The sequence below is a fragment of the Anabrus simplex genome, chromosome 8 (genome assembly GCF_040414725.1).
Source record: "Anabrus simplex isolate iqAnaSimp1 chromosome 8, ASM4041472v1, whole genome shotgun sequence".
NCBI classification, from domain to species: Eukaryota; Metazoa; Arthropoda; class Insecta; order Orthoptera; family Tettigoniidae; genus Anabrus; species Anabrus simplex.
In genome coordinates, this window is record NC_090272.1 from 128572317 (window position 1) to 128586337 (window position 14021).

Consider the following 14021-nt stretch of genomic DNA (forward strand, 5'->3'; position numbering starts at 1 on the left):
GTTTTGGCTTGGCGATGATGAATCAGTCAGTCAGGACAAGTTATTTTATATATTCAATATAGACTTCCCACGGTGAGATTAAGATAAGATACCTAAGTCATGATGGGACTTCCTGTGGTGAAATTAAGATAAGATACCTAACTCATGATGGTACTTGATGGTTGTAGCTGACCATGAGAAAAAACAAGAAAATTGTCCATTTCTGTCATATATAAGTACACTGCCTGACAAAAAAAAGTTAAGCACCCCGAAGGAGTGATTGAAAGTGAATGAAACTATATATGCTGAAAGACCATGTGCCTTTATTGAACTAATTACAATATAAGATGAAAGAGACAAGGTCGTTGCTAGTTACAGGTAGAATGTTGGCGCCAGGTCAGTAGGGTGTCGCACCCACAATGGCCGCAATGCATACCCTTATGCAGTTTGTGATGGTGCTAAACAGCCTTTGGATCCTCTCCTGAGCCAAGTTCGTCCACAGTTGTTGCAGCTGTCCCACCAGATCCCGCAGGTTGGTACTGGGACAGAGTCCCCTTCCAATGTCATCCCACACGTATTCAATGATGGAGAGGTCTAGGGATCTTGCTGACCACGGGAGGACCTCAGCATGCTCTAGGCAGTCCATAGACACACGTGCTGTGTGTGGACATGTATTATCTTGTCGGAACACAGTCCCAGGATACTGTGCCATATGGGGTAGGACATGCAGATGCAGAATGTCGATGACGTATCGCTGTGCCGTCTAAGTCAGCCGAAGCACTAATAGAGGTGACCTGAATGCATATTCTATAGCTCCCCGGACCATGATGCCCAGGATTACGCCTGTGTGTCTCCCCACAGTCTCTCTGCCGTCTGCCCTCAATGCTGCCAAACCCGCAAGCGATGGTCATCGGAGGTTATGGAGAAGCAGGACTCATCACTGAGCATGATGTGACGTCAGTTGTCCTCTGCCCATTCATTCTGGGCAAGGCACCATTCCAAACAGAAGCGTTGGTGTTCTGGTGTCAATGGCAACTGATGCATGGGGTAGTAGGACCCCAATCCAGCTGATGCGAATCATCGAGGCACTGTACGGGAACTCACAAGATGTTGTAGAGTCTCCAGTACATGTTTGCAGATGGCAGGTGCCGTTTGTGCACCATACGACGGTCCTTCCTCGGGGTGGTGTTTCTTAGTCAACCTGTACAACGTGATTGGGTGTCCTCATATACCCATTAAGTCCAGCATCACGCCACTGTGACATCTGAATGGCCCACATGCCTGGCAATTGCACAATACGAACAACCAGTTTCATGCAGTCCCACAATGCGGCCTCTGTCAAATGCTGTCAGTTGGTGGATAGGCTGTCTAACACGTCTGCAATGCATCGCGGTGCTTCATACTGTGCGTAGTCCTCTCTGCACATCTTGCTTAACTGACTCACAGCAGTTGACTGGTAACAACTTATCAACAACAGGACGATACCATCAAGACTGCACTGTGGGCTACAGAGTCTTATAAATGTAATCATTTACTCGCACATGAATGGTATGCATATGTACCAAATGGGATAATATTGGACCACTCCTTCTGAATGTTTAACTTTCTTTGTCAGGCAGTGTACATTTTAAAGAATATTCTCATGAAGAATGCCTATCTACAATGGGTAGAGAGTGCAATGAACATTTTTTTTTAATAATAGTTTCCAATAGGAATATCGAGGGTATGGGCAAAATGTATGCATTGCCAAGGATATCCTATTTAATGCAAGCATTTCACTGGGGTTTTACTGTACTTGAATTGATTTTGCAAATATTACTAGCAAAATACTATCATCATACCAAGAAGAATCACCAAATGTAACTCTCCCATTCATTTTAGGTCAGTGCTGCATTAATGACAAAACTTTTATGCATTGGAAGTATCAAATTAACATGAATTTATATGCCCCCTTGGTTAATAAGGCCTCAGATAATCAGGATTCTTCTGAACTTCGGCTTGTACCTTAATGTTACCAGTATTAGTTTGCTGATTATTTGGTGTGATTACAGTCATATTTGTACAGTTCAGCACTTTCTCTGGCTGCCATCTCAGTGTTCCTGCGAGTGGGATTCATCCTCAAACTTGGTCTGATGTTAGTGACGACAGCAGCTCATCTTGTCCTCTACAGCACTACACCAATGTTTGAACAATATTATCAACAGCAGGAAGATGAGTGAGTACGATTATAAAATATTTTATTTCAGTGTTACCTGGAGGACACTTAAAACATACTGAATCATTGACCAATAACCACTGCTTGCTGATTGCCATACAGAGACAAACCATACTTGTCCACAAAATTTTGGCTTGGTACACAAGTTCATTTGGCTTCACAACAATGGTGTGTAATTATTGGCTGAGTATTCTGAATAATTGTCATGCAATAGAGGTGATGATATTGATGAAACTTCATTTCACAGTGTGGTTTTATCAACTCTCATTTATATTAAGGGACCAGCTTTATATTATTAACGTCATCATCATCATTGTACAACTCCTTGGTTGAATGGTCAGTGTTTTGGCTTTCAGTTCAGAGGGTCCCATGTTCAATTTCCAGCTGGACTGGGGATTTTAATCATGTCTGGTTTCTTCCTTTGACTCAGGACTGGGTGTTTGTGTTAGTTACAGCACACTCCTCTTCATATTCACACAATACACTACATTATCAACTACCACAGAAACACGTAATAGTGAATATATACCTCAATGTAGGGTTGGCATCAGGAAGGATATCTGGGCGTAAAACAGGGCCAAGTCCACATGCGCAGCAGTTTGACCTGCAACCCCACCAGTGTGTGGGATAAATGGTATTTATTATTATTATTATTATTATTATTATTATTATTATTATTATTATTATTAATTTTGCACGCTTCAGTGGTAATGATATTGAAGCAATTGTACAGATTTTAGGAAATCAAAGCACAATAAACCTTAATTTACACTACATTTTTACGTAGAATTCGAACCCATAAATTTCCATACAATTTCAGCCGTGGCAATGACCACCATCTTCTGCAAGGTCTTGTAGATGTTGGTGTTGACATCCAACTTCTTCAGTCCTTCCACCAGAGTTTTAGGTATAGAAACTGTACTCGAAAGGATGATTGGTACAATTATCACCTCTTCATAATGCCATAATCTTTGAATATGTTGTGCCAGTGGTGTATACTTGTTGATTTTCTCAGTATACTTTTCATGGAGGTTCCTGGTGTTCAGGACAGCTATGTCGATCAGAGCAGCACATTTTATTCCCTTCTCTAATACCATTATATCCGGTCTGTTGTGAATAGTCATCTTATCCATGATAACTGTTCGGTCCCATCATTTTTTAGTACAGTTTGAGGGCTATACTTAAAATAGGGAAGTCTTTCATCAACCAGTCTGTATTTAATGGCAGATTCTTCATGCAAAATCTTGGCAACCAAATTGTGGCGTTCATTATACTCCCTTCCTGAGAAGTGCGAGCATCCAGAAGTAACATGATGGATGGCTTCTTGTGTCTGGCAGCCATTTCGGCACGAGTCCCTCATGACTGTTGGGTCTCTCACCACGTTTTTTCAGGTAGCTTCTGGTTGGAATGACTTGGTCTTGTATAGCCAACACAAAACCTTTTGTTTCAGGGAACATTTGCCCTGCAGTCAGCCAAAATTTCGATGCTTCTAAATCGACATTTTCATGTCTGAGTAGGGATGCTTCACATGTAGTGGTTTTGCTAGCCATGCATCCAGCTTTTGCAAATCAGTTTTTACTTCTCGCTTTAAGTCTCAGTGGATAAGAAGTAATGGAGTTATAACATCCACTTCACACATCATTCAGTGAAGGTCTGAGTTTTCAGCTGATCTATGAAAATACTCCCTCAGTAACACTAATTGCCGTATTAGCTGAGCTCCAATGTCCAGAATACCACGACCACCCAGACGGCATGGCAGAGTCATACCAATATAAATGGTCCGTTATTGGACATTATAAATTTTCCAGTGAACTCATTCCTGGTTGCCAGTGTTTCGTCCCTGTGTGTTAGGCTGGGCTCATCAGTTGGTACCTAGCACACCTACCAAGACGCTGGCTAGTGCATACCGTGGAGGCCACTGCGTAGGCTAGTTGTAGCCATTGGCAGTGCCAATGCACTATGAGAGACTTTGTCTCATTATCAAAAATTGATGCCTGCTTGGCCATCAGATGATATAGATGTTGATTCCCATAGGGAATCTGAAATAATTGTTCTGAATGAGTAAATTTATAATACCAATATAAATGGTATTACCAATATAAATGGTAAATTTATAATACCAATTTATAATACCAATCTAAATGATATTATAAATTTACTCATTCAGAACAAATATTTCAGATTCCCTATGGGAATCAACATCTATATCATATGATGGCCAAGCAGGCATCAATTTTTGATAATGAGACAAAGTCTCTCATCGTGCATTAGAACTGCCGGTGGCTACAACTAGCCTACGCAGTGGCCTTCACAGTCAACGTCACATCACGCGCCTCATGATTTTTTCAGCTGGGTGGCCCTCACCTCATCTGCAACTCAGTCGGCCCAAGAACAATAAATAGGCAGACGCCTAGTTGGCTGTCGCCTTCCTGCTCCACCATGTATACCTGCCTCATCAAAGGCATGGACACCACTTTTCCGGAACTCTTCATTCGCCAAGAACTTCGCCAGTCCGGCTCCCCAGTCTACGATGTTCTCTGGCTCCGGAAAGGATCCACTGCTCAAACTTCATCGGATGTCCTGGCCTACTTCCACGATCCAGATGCAACGGCAGCCCTCATCACCAACGGCGCGACAATCTACGGCAGACTAGATGAAGTGGTCCCTACTCCCGAGCATCTTTTACAGCAAATGCACCATCTTCCTGACCCCCATCTCACTGTTCACCCACGTCCACCTAGCACACCACAGCAGTCCTCACCGCCTCCCCCCCCCCCCTCCTCCTCCATTACGTCCACACTCACCACTACTACTACTACTACCTACACCACTTCTGCACATACTCCCTCGTATACTTCTACCATTACTACCACGACTAGCCACCCTTCTCCTATCATGTCCACCCCCACCACCTCCCTACCTGCCACACTACCTAGTCTCCAGCAACCCCCTGCCAACTACACGGATGCTACCATTGCAGCTCAGCCAGCCTCCCAAGGACAAGCAGCCGCCGCAACAACAGCCCAACAGCAGCTTCCTTAGAGCTCTGTCGTCCATGGCATTGACCTTGCCATCACCGAACGGGACATACTGAATGAACTCCAACTGGCAGGCATCCTGGCCCATCGAGCGAACCGTATATTCAACACCAATGGCCCAATGTTTATGATTCGCCTACAACTCTCATCTGACGCCGACATAGACCATCTGATCACCACTAGCGTCCGTCTCCACGGACGAACCTACCGAGTGGAGCACTCTTGCTCCCCACCCCGTATCATACGATCGCCTTCTAATAACCCTTCTCATAGCCCCCTACCCGACCACCGCAAGCTGTTTACCTACCCGCTCCACAACCAACCTTCTTCCTACCACCCCTCCGATATCAGACCTTCTTCGCCTTCTCGCCACCTCCATCACCAACATCACAACAACCCTCTACTATCTTATTTCGCAACACTACCCTTGTCCTCCTTACTCCAACTTCACATCGAACCCACAAACTGTCCCAGCACAATATACGTAAAACTCTCATTCGTAATTCTATGTAATCCTTCTCTTTTCCAGTATGCGCGCCCGAGATACGCAAACCAATTTGCATTCTTTTTTCAATAAATGGGGGGCTAGTGGGGGTTTAATGCTTAGAGGGTGCGATGGCGGGTCTCTCTCTTGGGGTCCTCTTGTGGTTGCTTAACCCCTGCACCAACTACTCATCACATCCTCCCACTATGTATGTACAACACATAGTTTTCACTGTGCGTTTTACTTTCACCAATCTTCTCCCTTTCTAGGGCCAAAGTGCTGCTCGTTCACCACTTCTGTGGCAGGAATGAAATAACTGATCTTCGCTTCGCCTCGCCTCGCCTCGCCTCGCCTCCACAGTCTGCACTAGCCAGCGTCTTGGTAGGTGTGCTAGGTATCAACAGATGAGCCCAGCCTAGTACATGATGGCGAAACGTGGCAACCAGGAATGAGTTAGCTGGAAAATTTATAATGTCCAATAACGGACCATTTATATTGGTATTATAAATTTACTCATTCGGAACAAATATTTCAGATTCCCTATGGGAATCAACATCTATATCATCAGGCCAAGCAGGCATCAATTTTTGATAATGAGACAAAGTCTCTCATAGTGCATTGGCACTGCCGGTGTCTACAACTAGCCTACGCAGTGGCCTCCACGGTATGCACTAGCCAGCATCTTGGTAGGTGTGCTAGTTACCAACTGATGAGCCCAGCCTAGCACACAGGGGCAAAACGCTGGCAACCAGGAATGAGTTAGCTGAAAAATTTATAATGTCCAATAACGGACCATTTATATTGGTATTATAAATTTACTCATTCAGAACAAATATTTCAGATTCCCTATGGGAATCAACATCTATATCATGGCAGAGTCAGTCACTCAACTGCTGACTCTGGGTGTGTTTTCGTTCCTCGGTCATCAGGCAGCGCAGTTTCTTTTCAAGATTTTCGATGTCAGTCTTGCTCCACTTGATAACTCCAAAGGAGTGGCTAAGAACTGGTATCACATAGATGTTGATTGCTTTAGTCATATTTTTGCTGTTCAGGGCTGATTTCAGGATTAACTGGGTCCGTCTAACAAATTCCTCAACCAATTCATACTTAACCACTGTGTGTTCTGTGCGCGATATTTGCTTGATACCCAAGTACTTGTAAGGCTTGTTTGAAATCATTGTTTTGATTGATCGCCCATCTCTCAGTTCAAATGAATCTTCTTCACATAATTTACCTTTGACCATACTAACCATTTGGCATTTTTCAATCCCAAAGTCCATACAAATGTCCTTCGAGAAGTTTTCAGTGATTCTCAGAAGTTGTTCAAGCTGTTGCTGGTTGGCTGCATACAGTTTGATGTCATCCATGTACAAAAGATGACACAATCAGTACTGGCTTCATGATTTGGACTTGATGGAATAGCCAAATCGAGTGAAGTTCGATGGACTTACGTAGTCTCCTTAGAATATTCCATGCTATATGCTTATGGTATCTGTTTCAATGTGTCCTGTAGATGTATTGAGATGCACTCTTGTGCTCCAAGTTAGCATGACATGAAACAGGAAGTTGATGAGTTGTGGATACACCCTATAAATCTCCAGGACTTTTAGTAGCCAGCTATGCAGCACAGAATCAAAAGCTTACTTTTAATCTATGTATGCCATGCACAGGTTGTGATGCAGGGTATTGGGCTGTCCACATACAAATGCATCAACCATGAATTGTTCCTTACATCCTTTCGAACTGCATTGGCATCCTTTCTGTTGTATTGCAATGATGTTATTCTACTCACTAGTTTGGTTATACATGATATTATGATCTTGTACAATGTGGAAAGGCATGTCGTAGGTCGATATCTCGCAGAATCATTGATTATTTATTTATTTATTTTTTATTTTTATTTTTTTCATCTTTTGGGAGAAGGTATGTGATCCCCTGAGTTAAGAATGTTGGCATTTGTGATGCATCGGTCACCACTGTATTGATCAACTTTGTTAATTTCTTATGGGTACTGTAACGCAAATGTGCAACATAAATTATTTCGACATAGTATGTTTGCATCGGCGCTGTTTGAAAAACAAGATGATTCCAAAGCAAAGGCGAGAATGTGTCACCAATTCTCCTAACAAGGTTGATGAGGCCAAGATTCTGCGTAAAACAAACAGTAACGAGCAGAGTGATAGGAAGCAACACTGGAGGGGGGGGGATAGGAGAGGTTTCCATGGTAGGCACCATAAATGAGAAAAGGACCATCATTTGACAATTCAGATAATGAAATATATTAGACAATTGACTTTGTAATTACATACACAGATTATCATAGGATTTGAAAAAAGTCCAAGAGATTTATTTATTTATTATTTATTTATTTATCGTATGGCATATATACATATATACAGAAACAAGAAAGCAAGTACATTATATTTTAATGTCTAAAGATGTTATCCATTCTAGAGCCTTTGTATTGGCCTCTATAAAATCAAACCAATCTCCAGGGTAGGCTCTTCTGCTACACTCCTTTACAATGTGTTCGATGGTTTGAAAAGGAGCACCACAGTCACACTCGGGGGATTATATCTTTCCCCATTTATACAGGGACGTAGCACAGACACCATGACTACGTCAAATCCTATTAAGGATGGTCCAAGTTCTTCTTGGCAGATCAGACCTCGAATTAGGTGGGAAGAAAGGCCAGAGATGTTCACCTGTTTCTGAGATCCAATCTTCCTTCCATTGGGCATAGGGGTTGAAATTGTCTTCTGTGAGCTTCTGAGAGAACTTAACTGGCGGATGTCTAGATTTCAACTGGTTCCTCTGGGTGGTGCTAAGGAAACAACAACATTGGCTGCTGGACCTATCTTCTAAAGATCTCCCAGCAAATATGCAAACTGTACAAAATCCAAGAGATAACATAGATGAAGTCCAGTAATGCCTTTTCCCACTTTAATTAAAGACCACAGACTTCGAACAATCAAAAGAAAGGAAGAAACTGTTACCCAAAATCTTCTCACAAACTTTAGAACGATTTACATATACCATAGACTCATAACATTCCTTTCTAGGATAACAAGGATAAACTTTTCATAAAGCAACATTTTAACATGACAACCATAATTATTGGCCACGTTTTTAAAAAAACTAACACCTCCAGGGTGTTTTACTAAACTCTAATAATGCAAGCAAAGGAGGGACGGGAAGGAAAGGAGGAAGATGAAAAATAACAAGGATGAAAGAAAAACAGGAATCCGACTGCGCAACACTTAGAGAGAGTTCTTTCCCCGGCTACTGTGCTGTTTAAAAGGTTTGAACATATCATGTCGACGGTGGCCACTCTTAGTCCAAATTTTAGATTTTCATCTTCATTTTATGTTGTGAAAATTTTAAGTCCAAAGAACATCGAAACAAATTAGGCACAAAATAAGGCCTTCAATGAGCAAAATGAATAAACAGACAAGTGCCTGAAAGGGCGAATTTAGTTCTTGCAAAATTAGAAGCGAAGTGTTTGCTCACCCAGTGTCCCGACGATACGATGTTTCCAGGTGGATGGAAAAGACTTGCGCTAGAATACAGCAAGCCGCAAAAGGACAGTGGCCCCCTCCACACACACACACACACACACACACACACACACACACACACACACTGTATACAATTTGATGCCAGGCTGGTGAGACGAGCACGGCAGTGCATTATATATACGCCAAGAAAGGAAGCCCAGTAACTTCGAGAAGTTTTGGGTGATGTACCAGATGATGTAGACCGTAGAATGTAAACAGAGAATGGCAGTCAGTATGTAGTGAGACACTTGAAGGAAGAGACAGGTGAGCACCAAATATGATTAATCCATTAATACATAGATAATAATAACTGTAGAAAGCATATAGTCCAGTAGAAATGTAGATATTGCAGAGTATATGGAGACGTAGATGCGACGATGTTTCAAGAAGCTTGTAGAACATAGATCGAAGGGTTCTGGCAGGAGTACGTTACAGTACTCCAAAATCTTTTGTACCAAAAGTTCTGAATGTTATCAGGTCCTAGTGCTTTCCAGTTGGGGAGATACATAATAATGCTTGTTACAAAATCAGTCGTCAGGGGTTCACGTTGCATTTTTTGACACTTCAAAAGCATCTCTTTTCCCTCAGCTATCCAAATTCTGTCTTTGTTATAGTTAAAGGAGTTGAGGGTTGATCTTCCCAAAATTCTTGAATTTGTTGCTGTGTTGTGTAATCTGTGTTTGAACAAGTCCAGGTCTTTTTCAATTTCTGATAGAATGACTTCTCAGCTTGGTCAAATAGAGCATTATCCTGTTTCTTCTTTGCACTTTTCATGTATCTTGCAAGCCTGGATGGAAATACTGACAACTTTTGCTTAACTGTATCCAAGACCTGATTAGGAGTAACAATTTTCTCATCATGCTTTGTGTGAACCTGCTATCTGTACATAATCTGCTTCACCAGTTTCAACAGCTTCTTTGACAATTTGCCTTCAATGTACTCTTCCATACGAGCAATATCTTGTTTGATGGCCTCTATACACTTCTTCAGTCTCCTCTCCCACTTTGGCATTGTTATTGTTTCGCCAGCTTATTGCGGCAATTGTCTTTCGGTGTTAAAGTCAATGCCCATTGCTGTAACGACTGTCAATGAGAGAGAGAGAGAGAGAGAGAGAGAGTGTGTGTGTGTGTGTGTGTGGGGGGGGGGGGTTTCAAGGCTGTCTGTGGTGTGAATGTATTCCGGAAGCACATTTTTGTTCATCACGTTTATCACATTTACCATTTTCTTTGAAGTATTAACCTTCGGTAATTTCGGTCTCAAGTTTGGATCCATACCTTCAAATTCCATACTGGCTCCCTTCATTAAGTTCTCCAGTTTCAGTATCAAGTTGTTCTCTAGGTTTTGAGGGTCCGGACCAGTGGTATCTTGTTTTGGTTCCTGATGTTGTCTGTCATTCTGCATTCCTTTACGATTATGAGGTAAGGTGGTCAAATTTGGCTCTACAGTACTTGTGCCTGGACTATCATCAGTTGATTCAGATTTCATTTCCTGCTTTATTTCTCAAGCAATCATACTGAGTCTGGTCTGAGGGATCAAGTTGTTCTTTAAGGTCACTCTGTATTGATCAGTTATTTGTTGTTCTTTCACTAAAATGTCAGGATATTTATGGGTGAATTCTCTGTAAAGTTTCTGCCTGTATCCAGTTACATTTACTCCAAAATTCATAACTTTGTAGTAGATGCACATAATGTCTTCATTCATGGCATTTGTCCATTTCATGCACTTTCTTGGCAGCCTTGCTTGGGTGAGCGCTGGCTGTGTTTCCTGCGCAGCACCTTCAGTAGGTAAAGCTTGTGTTGTCATTGGGCTTCTTTGCTCTGTCGACTGAAAGTGAGGTTGAGCCCTACCAGGGTATCGACGTCTCCCTGATCACCAATCGTTCCTTATAAACCCTGTTCCAGGACCAGCTCCAGTAGGGATACACTTTTGGGGCAATTTCTTGTTTCTTGTTTGTTTTATCATTATCCCGATATTCTCACAAGAAGCTATGGATAGATGGTTAACTGCAGCAGAGCCCCGTTGTACTGCAGCAAGGCTGTTTACCTTTGGAGGGTGCCAGATGAATAATAACTAACAGAATTATGTCATAAGGATTAACCCTAGAACACTAACCCTATTTCGCCACACACTATTACTAACCCTTCGTAAATTTGACTACTCCAATTTATAACTGTTATATTTTCTACATAACAGTTTATATTTGGCAAGATTTTGGTTATTTAGGGTTCCTATAGTGTCGTAAACATAACATGAATCAAAATACGTAGATATTAAATAATTTTATGTGATTATTTATTAAATATAAAAAACTTGACACACAAAAATTATTAAATGAACACGTTTTATAAGAAATGAATTTTATAACACAGCATATTCCAATAAACCCATAAAATTATGAATGTGGGTTATTTACATCACAAAGAAACCAATACCAAGAAAATAAATAAAATAAGTATAAATATAAAAACGCATGAAGACACATTATACTTATAAGTTCACACTATCACTAACCAGTTCGTCAATATGAGGACACCCATCCAATTGTTACAAGAATGAGCAAAGATATCAACAATCGCACATGTCACAGTCAATAACTGCTCGAAAAAATCACCTACACAAAATGACGGCAGGCACGCATGCGCGGAAGGCAATAAACTATACCATTCTGCTAGCTACCGTCATAAAATTTACGAAGGGTTAGTGTTCTAGTGTTAAGGTAATAATATTTATCCGACCAAAATATGTCTATTGTAATGGGGCCAACAAGTGTAGACTTCAATTCCTAGGCAACGCCGGTGAGAGCATGCAGAGTGCCCATCTTTGTCATGGTTTTCATGGCAGTGATGGCAAATAAAACAAAATGGCTGGCACTTAGGACAAATGGAAATATAGTAAATAAATATATACAGTGTCTCTCTTAGTAGTGTTATCCATGGATTGGAGACAAAACAAGATGACTGACGGCTACAGCATAAAAGGCACAAAAGACTTATGTTACAAACTAATATCAAACGATCACAAATTCACCAGACAACACCAACTCACACTCAATATATGCCACAGTGTCACAAACTCTGCCAGAAAGCCACTAACGAAGCAGAGTTCTCCCTTATAGATGGATATATGATGCAATAACACCACACATGATCCTGAGTTTGGCAGCCATATTATTATTATTATTATTATTATTATTATTATTATTATCATTATCATCATCATCATAGCAATGTGGTGACTCCATTGCGAGCATTGGAGGGAAAACTATAAGGTACCGATTTGAATAGGAGGAAATGCTTGACCTTAACCCTGAACAGCTGGGGAGATTCTGGCAGCACTAAAATGCTCGACAACATGCAATGTGACAAGTCAGCCATAAAAATGCTCAGTCACAGTCTCATGGAATTATGTCTTTCAGATTTGGTACCAAGGCTAGGGCATTCCTTGCAGGCGACTTGCACTGGCAAGGCCCGGTCACAAGTGAGAAATTTGCAAGGGTTACCATCACATGGGCGGCAATGGCTAAACAAGCTAGCCCATACAACCCACCTTGCTTCACTCAGCATCAGCACTACGTCTGGGCATAACAACTAACTGTCGAAGGTTCTTAAAAAGAGACAGATTGGTGCCTGTGTGCTGCAAGAAACACAATGGAGTGGACAGATATCTACAACACTGGATGCGGATACAAACAGATATACAATGATACCTTTGGAATATCAGTGTAATTTTCCAACAGCAGTTACTTGGTACATAAAATAAAAGAAAGAAATTTGGAAATATGTAAATTGATCTTAGACTCAACAAAATGCACCGCAACACAAAATATTATCAAAAAGCTTAGGAAACATGACAACTATGAAACGGATGTGGGAAGTGGCATGGAACCCTGAGAGGTAATGGAACATAGCCTTATGCAATAATATAAAATGGAGAGGGTAATTGCCCTGGATTACAACATTTAGTTAGAAGGAAACAAATCAGAAACTCAAAAATTGAAAACCTTTAGACACAGTTATAATTACAAGTAATACGTTTCATCTTGATCCGTGGTGGAGTTATTATATATGGCAAATTCGAACTTGTACGTTTGGGAAGTTCCACCACTTTGGAAAGGTGGACCTTAGTTATAAAACAGAAATAAGTGTTTTTGACATACCTGTGACTTAAACCAATTTCCGCATTTCCCCTGGTTTTTTTTTTTAATGCTATTTATTCGGGGCATTGACCTAAGAAGAACTTTTGCCCCTACTTTGCACCAAATGTTGTGAACCTGCGTGTATTTGGAAATGGCGGAAGTTTTGTCTATCTTGACAACAATAATTCTTTCACTATGCTGGTCATAGTAGCTTACCTGCTGCCCTATTTTCTTATTCATTATTAAACCAATTCCTGCATTTCCCCTGTTTTTTATTGAAATGCTATTTGTTCAGGGCATCGACCTAAGAAGATCTTTTGCCTCTACTTTGCACCATATGTTGTGAACCTGCGTGTATTTGGAAATGGCGGAAGTGGAAAGTGTTGAATGTGAGGAAAGGAACATTAAGGATGACACAAATACCCAGTCCCCAGGCCAGGGATATTAATCATTTACAATTAAAAACCCCTGACGTGGCCGGCAATCGAACCCGGGGTCACCGGGTGACAGGTGGACGTGCCCCCTACACCGCGGGGCCGGACTTTCCCCTGTTTGATTTTGTGTTGATAATTCTGTAGTTGCCTGACCAAGTGTGTATTTTTATTCCTTGTTT

The 14021-nt window shown here is 41.4% G+C and overlaps 1 protein-coding gene across 3 annotated transcripts in view; it reads left to right on the plus strand.

Annotated features, from left to right (window-relative positions):
- Positions 1-14021, plus strand: part of Ac76E (adenylate cyclase type 2 Ac76E) — a 1381264-nt gene that overhangs the window by 1233665 nt on the left and 133578 nt on the right. For all 3 annotated transcript variants that reach the window (XR_011018659.1, XM_068228989.1, XM_068228988.1), the window contains one exon: positions 2031-2194. Coding sequence is in view for 2 of the 3 variants with exons in the window: in XM_068228989.1 (XP_068085090.1) it covers positions 2031-2194 (164 nt within the window). In the remaining variant the exon portion in view is untranslated. The remainder of the gene's footprint in view (positions 1-2030; positions 2195-14021) is intronic.